Consider the following 12,244-nt stretch of genomic DNA (forward strand, 5'->3'; position numbering starts at 1 on the left):
AACATCATGTGGGTGGTAAGCATCTTCCAATTTATAACCTTTGGTGGTGAAAAAGAATCATTACCAAAACAAGCAATCGTCTGTATTTCTACCATTTTCTTCTTCTGCCACACACCAGGCTCAAAAGCATTTTCAGTTTCATTTTTAGCGTGAGTGACATAACATGTTGGATGTGTTTTGTGTAAAGGTGTAAGCTCTATAATGGAACTGCCTGAGGGGTTAGATGAGGGTATCCCTCCCTCCATAATAACTGCATTTGGAGAACATGACTGCAGGACCAAAGCTCAAAGGTAATATGAGGATTTCAAACTTTCCATGACTGTCAGAGCCTACACAGTAGCTAATTTTGCCTACATTATTATTATTATTAAAAGTAAGAACTCTGTTGTGTTAAAGGCCAGGACAGCAGACACAGGAGAGACCAGCTTCTCCTGTACCCAGCTGTGTGTCCATGAAGAGCAACATGTCAATAGAGCCACCAATTGGTTTGAAAGGACATCATTCTTCTGAAACAGAGTATGTCAACAAGTTTATCATCTTATCACCTGAAAGGAGTTGGTCCATTGTTCTATATAGTCTTTTAATATAAAAAAGTATAACATTTGTGTTTGTGTTAAAGTCCAGAGCAGCTGTACAGACCAGTCTCTCCTGTATCCAGCTGTGTGTCCATGAAGAGCAACATGTCAAGAGAGCCACCTCTTGGTTTGAAAGGACATCATTCTTCTGAGACAGAGTAAGGCAACAAGTTTGTCATCATATCACCTGAGAGGGGTTGAACCATTGATCCATACAGTCTTCAGTATCAAAAGTAAAAGCTATGTTTGTGTTAAAGTCCAGAACAGCTGCAAAGACCAGTCTCTCCTGTATCCAGCTGTGTGTCCATGAAGAGCAACATGTCAAGAGAACAACCTCTTGGCTTGAAAGGACATCATTCTTCTGAAACAGAGTAAGGCATTGTTTGTTATTTCAGTCTGTCTTTCCAGTTTGTCTTGTAACACTGTAAACAGGAAGTTTTTTAAGTACTATAATACTGGAAGTCAGCCAGTACCAACATGGATATTCAATAATGAGGTGTGTTTTCCTCTATAGACTTCAACAGCAGACATCAGAGATCCATAGTGGTCAATCTGCCCTTGAGAGTCAAACAGACTCTGTATTTATGGTATGTACACACACACACACACACACACACACACACACACACACACACACACACACACACACACACACACACACACACACACACATACATAGAAGTAGTTAAAACAACCATAAAATCCATAAAATTCTGTCCTAAAGTTGTCCATGGTACATTTAGACGAACAGGCTTCCAGTTTATAACAGATGGATTTGTCGTTGATTGCTTTTCAGCTGCTTGAGGAGAGCATTATCACTTTTGTGAGGAAGGAGCTAAAGAGGATGCAGAAGGTTCTTAGCTCAGAGTGTTTGGATGAAGAGATGATGGATGGTGAGGAGGAAGAGGACCTGAGGAACAGCAGAGAGGCATTTCTAAAAATCGCACTGCACTTCCTGAGGACAATAAAGCAGGAGAAGCTGGCTGACCGTCTACAGAGCAGTAAGTTAGTTTTTTTTACAGCTTTAGCATGATGGTCATATTTATTGCGGCATTTACTAATTTGTTTTTTTATTTATGCAGAGACTCCTGCCATGTGCCAGCGGAAACTCAAACGTGGTTTGCAGCAGAAGTTTCAGTGTCTGTTTGAGGGCATCGCTAAAACAGGAAACCCAACACTTCTGAAACAGATCTTCACAGAGCTCTACATCACAGAGGGAGGGACTGCAGAGGTCAATAATGAACATGAGGTCAGGCAGATTGAAACAGCTTTCAGGAAACCAGCCAGACCAGAGACCACAATCATATGCGAACACATCTTTCAACCCTTGCCAGGAAGAGATGAACCGATCAGAACCGTGATGACAAAGGGAGTGGCTGGCATTGGGAAAACAGTCTTAACACAGAAGTTCACTCTGGACTGGGCTGAAGACAAAGCCAACCAGGACATACACTTCACATTTCCATTCACTTTCCGAGAGTTGAATCTGCTGAAAGGGAAAAAGTACAGCTTGGTGAAACTCATTCATCACTTCTTCGGTGAAACTAAAGAAGCAGGAATCTGCAGGTTTGAAGAGTTCCAGGTTGTGTTCATCTTTGACGGTCTGGATGAGTGTCGACTTCCTCTGGACTTCCACAACAATGAGGACCTGACTGATGTTACAGAGTCCACCTCAGTGGATGTGCTGCTGACAAACCTCATCAGGGGGAAACTGCTTCCCTCTGCTCGCCTCTGGATAACCACACGACCTGCAGCAGCCAATCAGATCCCTCCTGAGTGTGTCGGCATGGTGACAGAGGTCAAAGGGTTCACTGACCCACAGAAGGAGGAGTACTTCAGGAAGAGATTCAGAGATGAGGAGCAGGCCAGCACCATCATCTCCCACATCAAGACATCACGAAGCCTCCACATCATGTGCCACATCCCAGTCTTCTGCTGGATCACTGCTACAGTTCTGGAGGATGTGTTGAAAAGCAGAGAGAGAGGAGAGCTGCCCAAGACCCTGACTGAGATGTACATCCACTTCCTGTTGGTGCAAGCCAAAATGTGGAACGACAAGTATTACGTTGGAGCTGAGACAGATCCACACTGGAATCCAGGGAGCAGGAACATGATTTTGTCTCTGGGAAAACTGGCTTTTGAGCAGCTGCAGAAAGGAAACCTGATCTTCTATGAATCAGACCTGACAGAGTGTGGCATCGATATCACAGCAGCCTCAGTGTATTCAGGAGTGTTCACACAGATCTTCAAAGAGGAGAAAGGGCTGTACCAAGAGAAGGTGTTCTGCTTCGTCCATCTGAGCATTCAGGAGTTTCTGGCTGCTCTTTACGTCTTTCTGACTTTCACAGACTCTGGTATCAATCGCTTGTCCCAGTCGAAACCCTGGTGGTCCAAACTACTAAAAGACCAGCTTAAACTATCATATCTCTTCCAAAGTGCTGTGAACATGGCTTTACAGAGTCCAAATGGTCACCTGGATCTGTTCCTCCGCTTCCTCCTGGGTCTTTCACTGCATACCAATCAGACTCTCCTACGCGGCCTCACAACACAGAGAGGAATTAGTTCACAGAGCAACCAGGAAACAGCCCAGTACATCAAGAGTGTGATCAGGACGAATCTCTCTCCGGAGCGAAGTATCAATCTGTTCCACTGTCTGAATGAACTGAATGATCGTTCTCTAGTGGAGGAAATCCAACAGTACCTGAGATCAGGAAGTCTCAGCACAGACAAGTTGTCTCCTGCTCAGTGGTCAGCTCTGGTCTTCATCTTACTGTCATCAGAGAAGGAGCTGGATGTGTTTGACCTGAAGAAATACTCAGCCACTGAGGAGGGTCTTCTGAGGCTGCTGCCAGTGGTCAAAGCCTCCAATAAGTCTCTGTAAGTTCACAGAAACTGGACAAATCTAATAGAAACTAATTATCACCTCCACAGAAATAGGTACACCAGTAGTTACACATTAATATTTAAACACGACAGTCTACTGGCTTGTTTTATATGTCTTAGTACCTTCAGGCTACAACATAGTATTTATTTAGTGTAACATTTTGGATTAATATTAGTCTTTTATGAGATCAGAAATAATAAAAATGTTAAAAATACACTGTTGTTGCATGTTTTTCTACAGGCTGAGTGGTTGTAACCTGTCAGAGAAAAGCGGTGAAGGTCTGGCATCTGTTCTGAGCTCTGGTAGTCTGAGAGACTTGGATCTGTGTAACAACAACCTGCAGGACTCTGGAGTGATGCTGCTCTCTGCTGGACTCAAGAATCCACAGTGTCGACTGGAAACACTGAGGTTAGAAGATATGGTAGATAAAAATGTGTGTTCCTCTGATGCTAGAGATGTTTCTTGCCCAAATGAACTTAAATATGACACACATTGTAAACCGAAATATCTGATAAAATAAAATGTTTCTATTCGTTTTCCTAGGTTGAACCAAAACAATCTAACAGAGAATTGCTGTCAGGAGTTAGCATCAGTTCTCAGCAGCAAGTCGTCCAGTTTGAGAGAGCTGGACATGAGTTACAATGACCTGCAGGACTCAGGGGTGAAGCTGCTTTCTGTCGGACTGGAGAGTCCACACTCTACAGTGAAAACACTCAGGTTAGGATAAGTTATGTAACATAGGAAGTAAATGAATCAGTGGTGCGATACTTAAAGGGAATAGTATATTAAAGAACATGTTTTGTATTTAATAAGTGAACTGACTTAAATTCTTCTTCAGGCTGAGTGGCTGTAATCTATCAGAGAGAGGTGACGCTCTGGCCTCAGTCCTGAGCTCTGAGTCCTCTAGTCTGAGAGACCTGGACTTGAGTAACAACGATCTGCAGGATTCAGGGGTGAAGCTGTTCTCTGTTGGACTGGAGAGTCCACACTGTAGACTGGAAACTCTGAGGTTAGATCACGTTATAACACCTTTATGTATCACTAAGTTCTAACTCTAATATTGCATGCTGTTTGGTCTTATTTGTGTAGGATTTGTGGACATACATTACAAGCTGTTGCATTGTTTGTTATATAAGATGCAATCCTATTATTTTGAGAGTGAACAAACTTAGACAAACTGATTTTTTTGTTTTGTTATGTGTACTTGATTAAGACACTAAACCAATTTTTCTCTAGAAAGCTTACATAACAAGTGAAACATAACAATGTTTTTCTTCTTTTTATCAGGTTAAACAAAACAAGGCTCACTGAGAAATGCTGCCAGGAGTTCTCATCAGTTCTCAGCAGCAAGTCCTCTACTCTGAAAGTGTTGGACTTGAGTGACAATGACCTGCAGGATTCAGGAATGAAACTGCTCTCTGTTGGATTGGATGATCCATATTGCCCACTCCAAACGCTCAGGTTAGATCAGATTTTAGATTAGAGAAATCCAAATTGATTTTGGAGAAACTTGAATTTGATACTGTACAGTATACAAGTAAATATGTCTGTCCCTTTTTGTTAGGTTGAATCAAACCAATCTCACAGAGGTATGCTGCCAGGAGATCTCATCAGTTCTCAGCTCTGAGTCTTCCACTCTGAAGGAGCTGGATCTCGGTAACAATGATCTGCGGGATTCAGGAGTGAAACTGCTGACTGTTGGACTGGGAAGTCAACACTGCTCGCTGGAAAATATCAGGTCAGGTTTTGAGGTTTTCTGCATCACATGTATCTTTATATCTAGTTCTGTGGTTGATGTGATTTGGGTTGGCCTTAATCTTTCCCAAAATGTTTGCAAAAATCCAGCATCTACAGTATGTCTCAGATAATTGTGCAAAAAAGGAAACAAATTTACATTATTTGCTTGTGTAAGTCGAACTTTACACTGTTGGATGCTTTTTCACATTCACATTTCTTTGCCCTGTCTTTACTGACTCCTTCTACTATAGAATACAACTCACTAATACCACTTCTCTGAATGCTATTTAGACTGCTACTACTTTGGTAGTAAAGTAAAATGCTCAAGACAATACAATTTTACAGACATTTACTTTTCAACAATTTCTTTTTAAAAATAAGCAAGCATATTTTATAACAAAGCATACAATATTTAGCCTTTATTTGTCACATTTATTTTCAATTAAATGTTTTTATTCAGTGTGTGTGAATTGACGGATTGAAATCCTTCAGGCTCAGTGGCTGTAAGCTATCAGAAAGAAGCTGCGAAGATCTGGCCTCAGTTCTCAGCCGCCAGTCTTCAAGTCTGAGAGAGCTCGATCTGAGTAACAACAACCTGCAGGACCCAGGAGTGAAGCAGCTCTCTGTTGGACTGAAGAGTTCACACTGCACACTGGAAACTCTCAGGTCAGATGTTATTTTAACATTGTCAGTGGTGTTAGAAATTGTTTAGGTAGGCAGTGATACACAAGTAAGTGAGCGATATATTTTATTTATTGTCAGCGTTCTGTTCAACTGTTGTGGCGTTCATGAAAAGGTCCTACAAGAAAACAGAAAAACCCCTAAAGCTGGAGGGCAGAATTTCTACATATAAATGAACATACGTTACATTCAAGCCCTTGCAAAATAAGTTCACACAATGCTGATCAAGCCTATAATCACCAAGTTAATTTCGCAGTATTTCGCAGTATACCAGGGTTTTTAAATTGGGTGTGTGTAGCGACTTTCCCCCACTGGCACATTGGTAGTGATGCATTTTATATCAACCAGCAGTGATTGGTTTGTGTCTGTTAACTGGGCCAATCAAGCATCAAGGGTCTGTGGCAATGATAAAGACAGTGTTTGTGTAAATTGGAGTCAATAGTTCTGCACTGCAGGTTCAAACTACCTTGCTAAGATAATTTGTCTAAAACCGTATCTGTTCACTAGCCATGCGGAAAGCTAAAACACCTAAAATACAACTGATGTTATTTCAATTTTTCAGATTGAGTCAAACTACACTCACAGAGAAATGCTGTCAGGAGTTCTCATCAGTTCTCAGCTCCAAGTCTTCTACCCTCAGAGAGATGGACCTGAGTAACAATGACCTGCAGGACTCAGGAGTGAAGATGCTCTCTGCTGGACTTCGGAGTCAAAACTGTGGACTTGAGACATTCAGGTCAGCAACTGTCATTCATTTTATTCATCTGTGCTTTTCCTACCATTACAATCCTAAACGCCAATTTTGAGCAACGTCTGTAGAGTCTTTTAAGAGGGCTCCACATGTGCTCAAGTTCTCTGACACCGTAACTAATTTCCTAGCAGGGGCTTAAGGAGAAAGCATTACAAGGAAATCACTTTAATTAGGGGCACAGCGTGGCTCTTTTGTCAACAAAACACCTCAACTGTGTGTGTGTTTGTGTAGGTTGTCAGGCTGTCTGATCACAGAGGAAGGATGTGCTTCTCTGGCTCCAGCTCTGAGCTCCAACCCCTCCCATCTGAGAGAGCTGGACCTGAGCTACAATCACCCAGGAGACTCGAGTATAAATCTACTCTCTTCTGCACTAGAAGATCAACGCTGGAGACTGGAATCACTCAGGTATAGAGAAACAATTACTAAAAGAAGGATACAGGGAAAGATTGTTTGGAAGGGTTTTTTTCTGTATGCATTCATGTCTGACTTAATTTTTTCCACCAGTGTGGATCATGGTGGCGTGCAATGGCTGAAATCTGGTCTGAGGAAGTGTAAGTGTGTAAATGTTAACTTTCTGTGCTAAATTTATCAGACATCCATTCAGTCCCAAAATGGTCCACAGTGCTGCTACATTTCTTCTTTTTCTCTCCATAAGATTCGTGCGAACTCACATTGGACCCAAACACAACACACAAAAACGTCGTCCTGTCTGACAACAACAGAAAGGTGATGCTGTCGGCAGAGAAGCAGCCATATCCCGAACACCCCGACAGATTCGACTGGTGCTATCAGGTGCTGTGCACAACAGGTCTGAGTGGTCGCTGTTACTGGGAGGTGGACTGGGAAACGGGGGTCGACATTGGAGTGACTTACAGAGGACTCAGAAGGAGAGGGGCTAGAGATGGCAGCAGGCTTGGGTGGAATGAGAAGTCATGGAGTCTAGAGCTCACTGATAAATGTTACTATGCCTGGCACAATAACATAAGAACAGCTCTTCTCACGCCTCCTTCCTCTTCCTCTAACAGAGTTGGAGTGTATCTGGACTGGCCTGCTGGCTCTCTGTCCTACTACAGTGTCTCATCTGATTCACTGAGCCACCTGTACACCTTCCACTGCCCCTTCACTGAACCCCTCTACCCTGGTTTTGGGTTTTTGTCACTTGATTCATCAGTGTCTTTGTGTTAGGACATGCCAACATATGCATGCTCACAATGACAATGCTAACATGCTGATGCTAAGTTGGTATAATGGGGGCAGCTAAGATATTTCAGTCTGGACCAAAGTGAAAAACAGACATTGCAATCCCCACAGAGACTTCCCAAAAACAGCTTAGCTTTAGCTGAATGACAATGTGTTTTTGACATTATCTAAAAACCGCACCTTTGTGTAATAATTAATACTTGTATATATCTGTATATTATATAAAGAAATACTATCAAATATTTCCTAAATGGGTGGCACGTTATCTTACAGGGCTTTGCAGCTTAATGTGTCACATGTACAGTTTGTTTTATTTTTATATCCAACCATCAAATGTGGTATTTGCTCTTGTCAGCTTAAATAAAAATAATTCTGCATTCAGTCTAAAATATGAAGCTTCATTTATCGTAAGTAAGCACAGTATCGCTTGTACTTTCCACATCAGTTTCACATCGCTTTTTGTAAAGGATCCTGACAAGACCAGCACAGTTTTTAACAAAGTCTCTCAGTACAGTGTGCTGTGTATATCTCACATTTATTAACTCATAAGGTTATCATTTCTTTAGCCAGATTCATCACATCCACCTGTTCATTTCACTGAACTATCTTCCACCTTTGACTTATTACACTAATGTAGTATACCTTATATTTAGGACTCAACCTTTCAGCTACTTCTCACTTCTGAAAGTGCTTCTCCTTCCATATTCAGCAGTGTTTTATCATATTTATTGTCTTAATGCTTTTGTTTGTTCTGTTGGATAATTTGATAGTTGTATACGTCTAATTTAATCAGTTTTTCTCAAATTAAAATGACAAAACTATAAAACTTGTACGTAAAGCCAAATATGTATAGATACGACTTCATTTACCATAGAGTTGCGATAATAGTAAATGCACTGAGTCAAAATATGCGCAAGTATTTATTCATATAATGTCTGAAAGAATGTCATTAACATGCAGTAAAACAAAACATAAAATGCATTGGGAACAACTGAATATGTACACATTAGAAATAACACAATAATGAAGTGCATAATGTTCAGGCACTAATACACAGTAAGTGTGAATGAGAGTGAATAAGTGTATAAATGTGTTCTTCCAGCAACAAAGTTTACTGATTTTGGCACAGTCACATGTAAAAGTAAACAAACGTGCCATCTCCGAGTGCATATCATTTATATTTAATACTGAAATTGGCTCAAGTGCAAACAGTGATGATTTTTGGCAGAAAAAAAGACACTTAAGGTGACAGAAGTGTTACTGTGGATTGGGAGACGCTCTTTGCATCCTGCAGACAGGACAGAGGAGAGGGGAGCCAACTTTCAAGTAGCTCCTGCTCCACCCAGCAGTTTGTAGTTTAGGCCAATCACAAGTGAGCAGAATTCACTGATGGCCACAAAGTCGCAGCAGAGGATGTTGACTCTTCCCGCCTCGGGTCCAGGCAGCTGCTCGCTCGCCCAGCCGAGCAGCGGTGAGAGAGCCTTCGTCGTTATCTTCCTGAGGTTCTGGAAAGGATGGAGAAAGATGTAGGGAGCGTCTTCTGTCAGGTTCAGACCGCTGACGAAAAAACCAGCTGGAGAACAAAACCATACAGTTAAGTAAGTCTGAAAAAGATAATCATGTAGGCTCACATTCATTCAATATAACCAAAGTCAGTAAACTACTAAAATAAGACTCGCCTGGTCTCCCACTGCGCTTCTGATCCTCCAGGTAAGCAATCACCTTCTTTGGGTCTGTGCTGTCAGCATACCTGGAGACAGTAAGTTTTTAAATTTGAATTTTGGGCCTCTTTAAATTTAAAGAGTACGGTCTAGACCTGCTCTATGTGTAAAGTGCCTTGAGATGACTTTTGTTGTGATTTGGCTCTATATGAATAAAGATTGGTTGATTGATTATAGCAAAAATTTGTAGAAAAGAGAAGTTTCTAGCAAAGACGCTGGAGTTATTTAGAACTTATGTAACTTAATTTATTAAAACCATTACATGCACCAGTTTAAAATAATCTCTGCTGTGTGTTTATTTACCAGTAAGGTATTCTTGTCCACAGTTCAGGGTACTGCTGCACCATCTGCTGGTCATCATAGGAAACAATAACCTGCTGACCTCTGGACCAACAGGAGCGCAAGGTGGGAATGTCCTGCATAGAAACACACACATATGCACACTTTAAGAAGTCCATAAATTCAAATTTAACGTTTTTCATTCACTTTTTTCCAATAATTTTCTGTCTTTCTTCCTCTCCTCTGCCCTAATTACCTGCGAGGAGCAGAGTTTTTCTCCAAACAGGGATAGGATGTACTCCACAAGGCGAGTGTGATCTGTAAGAGTCAGCGATTCAAAATGCGAGCAGCAGACGATCACGATCTCCTTTGGATGAGCATCCAACCAGGTAGCCAGTTCCTCCAGAGCCTCCTGAACACACACACACACACACACACACACACACACACACACACACACACACACACACACACACACACACACACACACACACACACACACACACACACATCACAATGTTTAATATCTAAGTATGTATGCATATATATAAGCAAACGTGTGTGTGAGTGCGAGTACCTTGACAGTCAGCAGTGTGTAGATGCCGTGGGCAAAGAACAATTTGACTCCTTCTGCTGGCTTCCTGGCGATCCGCAGGTCCAAGAAACGAATACCAAGATCACACTGATCACTGAGGACAGATTGCTACACACACACACACACACAAAGAAAATAAGAGACAGAAAATAAACACAGAAAAATATAGAACATGTAAAGCTACAGACAGCTCTCTTTCAAAATGTGTAATTAAATGCTAGTCGCAGTAACTCCAGTTCTGTCGCCGTTGATTGATTTAGAAAATGAGTCTATATGACTATTGTGATAGAGCATACATTACTTGTATATTTAAGCACAAATTCACAGTTTACAGATTATCAAATGTGAGTATTTGCTATGTAGTTTGTCAAGGTGCTTCTCAGTTTGACATAATTGACACTGTGCATACTGTATAGTCTATAAACCTGTAAATGTTTGTCTTAATGAGTGACCAACATAGGCTACTACACCGTTATAGGCCCCTAAATTGAGACCCACATGTTCCAGTACCAGTACCTGTGTGGTGGCCCAGCGGTAGACACAGGGCCGAGTACAGCAGGGAAACAGCTTGTCAGTCAGTCTGAGGAGACAGGGCTCTGATTTCAGCACAGGAGAGGAGACGTCCAAACAGAAAGACATGCTGTCGTGGCTTCCTGGAGAAATATGGAGGGGAAGATGGGTTAAGGGGAAAGCTAAGGGAAACATATATACTGGTATTTAGCTGCTGATTCTCTGTTTTGGGCTAAATTAACAAGGAGACGTAATACACATTGATTAAAAAGTCCCGATTTTAAAGGTCTGGCTGGTCTTTTTTCAGTTTTCACAAATATAATAAAGGTTTCACAAATCTCAGATGGTGTTTTAATGCATCTCTGAAGTCTCCTTGTTAATCTAGTCCAAATTTGACAAGTCTAAAGATAATGGGTTTTGATCTAATGTGGTCAAGATAAGGAAAAAACAGTGAAATCGCCCTTTTATTTGCTGTTTTCACAAATAGAATAAAGGTTTTGCAAATGTGAACATAGGTTTTAATGTGACTCTGCAGTGTCATTGGTAATCTGATCAAGATTTGACAAGTATATAGTGGTTTTTGATCTGGATGGGAGGGGAAAAGCAGTGAAATCGCCCTTTATTCTGCCTTCATAAGCAAATTAAATCAGGTTTAAAGAGCATTTGGGCTTTTTTCTTTCTTTTTTTACAAGAGTAAGTGTTGGAAAACTGGAGAATCAGCTGCTAAACATCATTATCGCTGCATTATCATCTATTCCTCAGTGTTTGTGTCTTACCGGGTAGAGCCAGGTTCCACAGCGGCTCATCCTGCAGATTCTGCGGCAAACGCGACATCCAGTCCGGGCTTCCTCCGAGCTGCAGCCGCTGTTTGTCCTCCATGATTATTTAATCTAAAAAATATTATATCACTGTTTCATCTTTACTCTTTGCATTACTTACGGTATTGTTTACACTCTCTTCTTCCGGGTTTTATGCACGCATTAATAATATACGAGCGCGTCCTGTTATGGATTTCAAAATAAAACCAGAGGAAGTAAACTTTCAAAACAAAAGTTAAAAAAGGACAAGATCTGTCCCTGCCATGAAACGTTAATAAATATTCTTTATACTTGTGAAATTTGATGAGTTCAAGCTAGAAAATCTGCCAGTGGGGTCAGACAACATAAAACTCTGACCACTAAAGATGTTGAAACTGAAATGATTTTAAAGAATGTCTCTACAGCTGTATTTACTTTGATTCTCTCATTTGTTTGACTCAGGACCAGGAAACCGTCCTTGGACTTGATGGAAGAATAAACGCCTCCCAGACAA

General features: G+C 41.2%; 2 protein-coding genes across 2 annotated transcripts; one reads left to right on the top strand and one right to left on the bottom strand.

Moving 5' to 3' along the window:
* Positions 1-62: 62 nt before the first annotated feature.
* On the top strand, positions 63-8,140 carry LOC133976333 (NACHT, LRR and PYD domains-containing protein 12-like). Its single transcript, XM_062414518.1, has 17 exons — positions 63-290; positions 397-554; positions 625-733; positions 833-946; positions 1,090-1,162; positions 1,372-1,576; positions 1,658-3,452; positions 3,700-3,867; positions 4,003-4,176; positions 4,298-4,468; positions 4,747-4,920; positions 5,024-5,197; positions 5,689-5,862; positions 6,440-6,613; positions 6,860-7,033; positions 7,133-7,179; positions 7,284-8,140. The coding sequence occupies exons 1-17, from the start codon at positions 202-204 to the stop codon at positions 7,811-7,813; spliced, it is 4,503 nt and encodes a 1,500-aa protein (XP_062270502.1). The 5' UTR covers positions 63-201; the 3' UTR covers positions 7,814-8,140.
* A 777-nt stretch (positions 8,141-8,917) lies between these two features.
* On the bottom strand, positions 8,918-11,982 carry zgc:112023 (PI-PLC X domain-containing protein 1). The gene is made up of 7 exons (XM_062414555.1): positions 11,710-11,982; positions 10,940-11,076; positions 10,406-10,531; positions 10,085-10,240; positions 9,853-9,965; positions 9,508-9,578; positions 8,918-9,401 (listed from the first exon to the last, which is right to left on the bottom strand). The coding sequence occupies exons 1-7, from the start codon at positions 11,810-11,812 to the stop codon at positions 9,151-9,153; spliced, it is 957 nt and encodes a 318-aa protein (XP_062270539.1). The 5' UTR covers positions 11,813-11,982; the 3' UTR covers positions 8,918-9,150.
* Positions 11,983-12,244: the final 262 nt, after the last annotated feature.

This window comes from Scomber scombrus, chromosome 24 (assembly GCF_963691925.1).
Source record: "Scomber scombrus chromosome 24, fScoSco1.1, whole genome shotgun sequence".
NCBI classification, from domain to species: Eukaryota; Metazoa; Chordata; class Actinopteri; order Scombriformes; family Scombridae; genus Scomber; species Scomber scombrus.

Excerpts from the sequence above, each read along its gene's own strand:
- LOC133976333 (XM_062414518.1), top strand. The coding sequence starts at position 202 with ATGGAACTGCCTGAGGGGTTAGATGAGGGTATCCCTCCCTCCATAATA. Across the intron at positions 5,198-5,688 it reads TGCTCGCTGGAAAATATCAG|GCTCAGTGGCTGTAAGCTAT; the intron begins GTCAGGTTTTGA and ends GAAATCCTTCAG. Across the intron at positions 7,180-7,283 it reads GAAATCTGGTCTGAGGAAGT|ATTCGTGCGAACTCACATTG; the intron begins GTAAGTGTGTAA and ends TCTCTCCATAAG.
- zgc:112023 (XM_062414555.1), bottom strand. The coding sequence starts at position 11,812 with ATGGAGGACAAACAGCGGCTGCAGCTCGGAGGAAGCCCGGACTGGATG. Across the intron at positions 10,241-10,405 it reads ACACACTGCTGACTGTCAAG|GAGGCTCTGGAGGAACTGGC; the intron begins GTACTCGCACTC and ends GTGTGTGTTCAG. Across the intron at positions 9,966-10,084 it reads AAAAACTCTGCTCCTCGCAG|GACATTCCCACCTTGCGCTC; the intron begins GTAATTAGGGCA and ends GTTTCTATGCAG.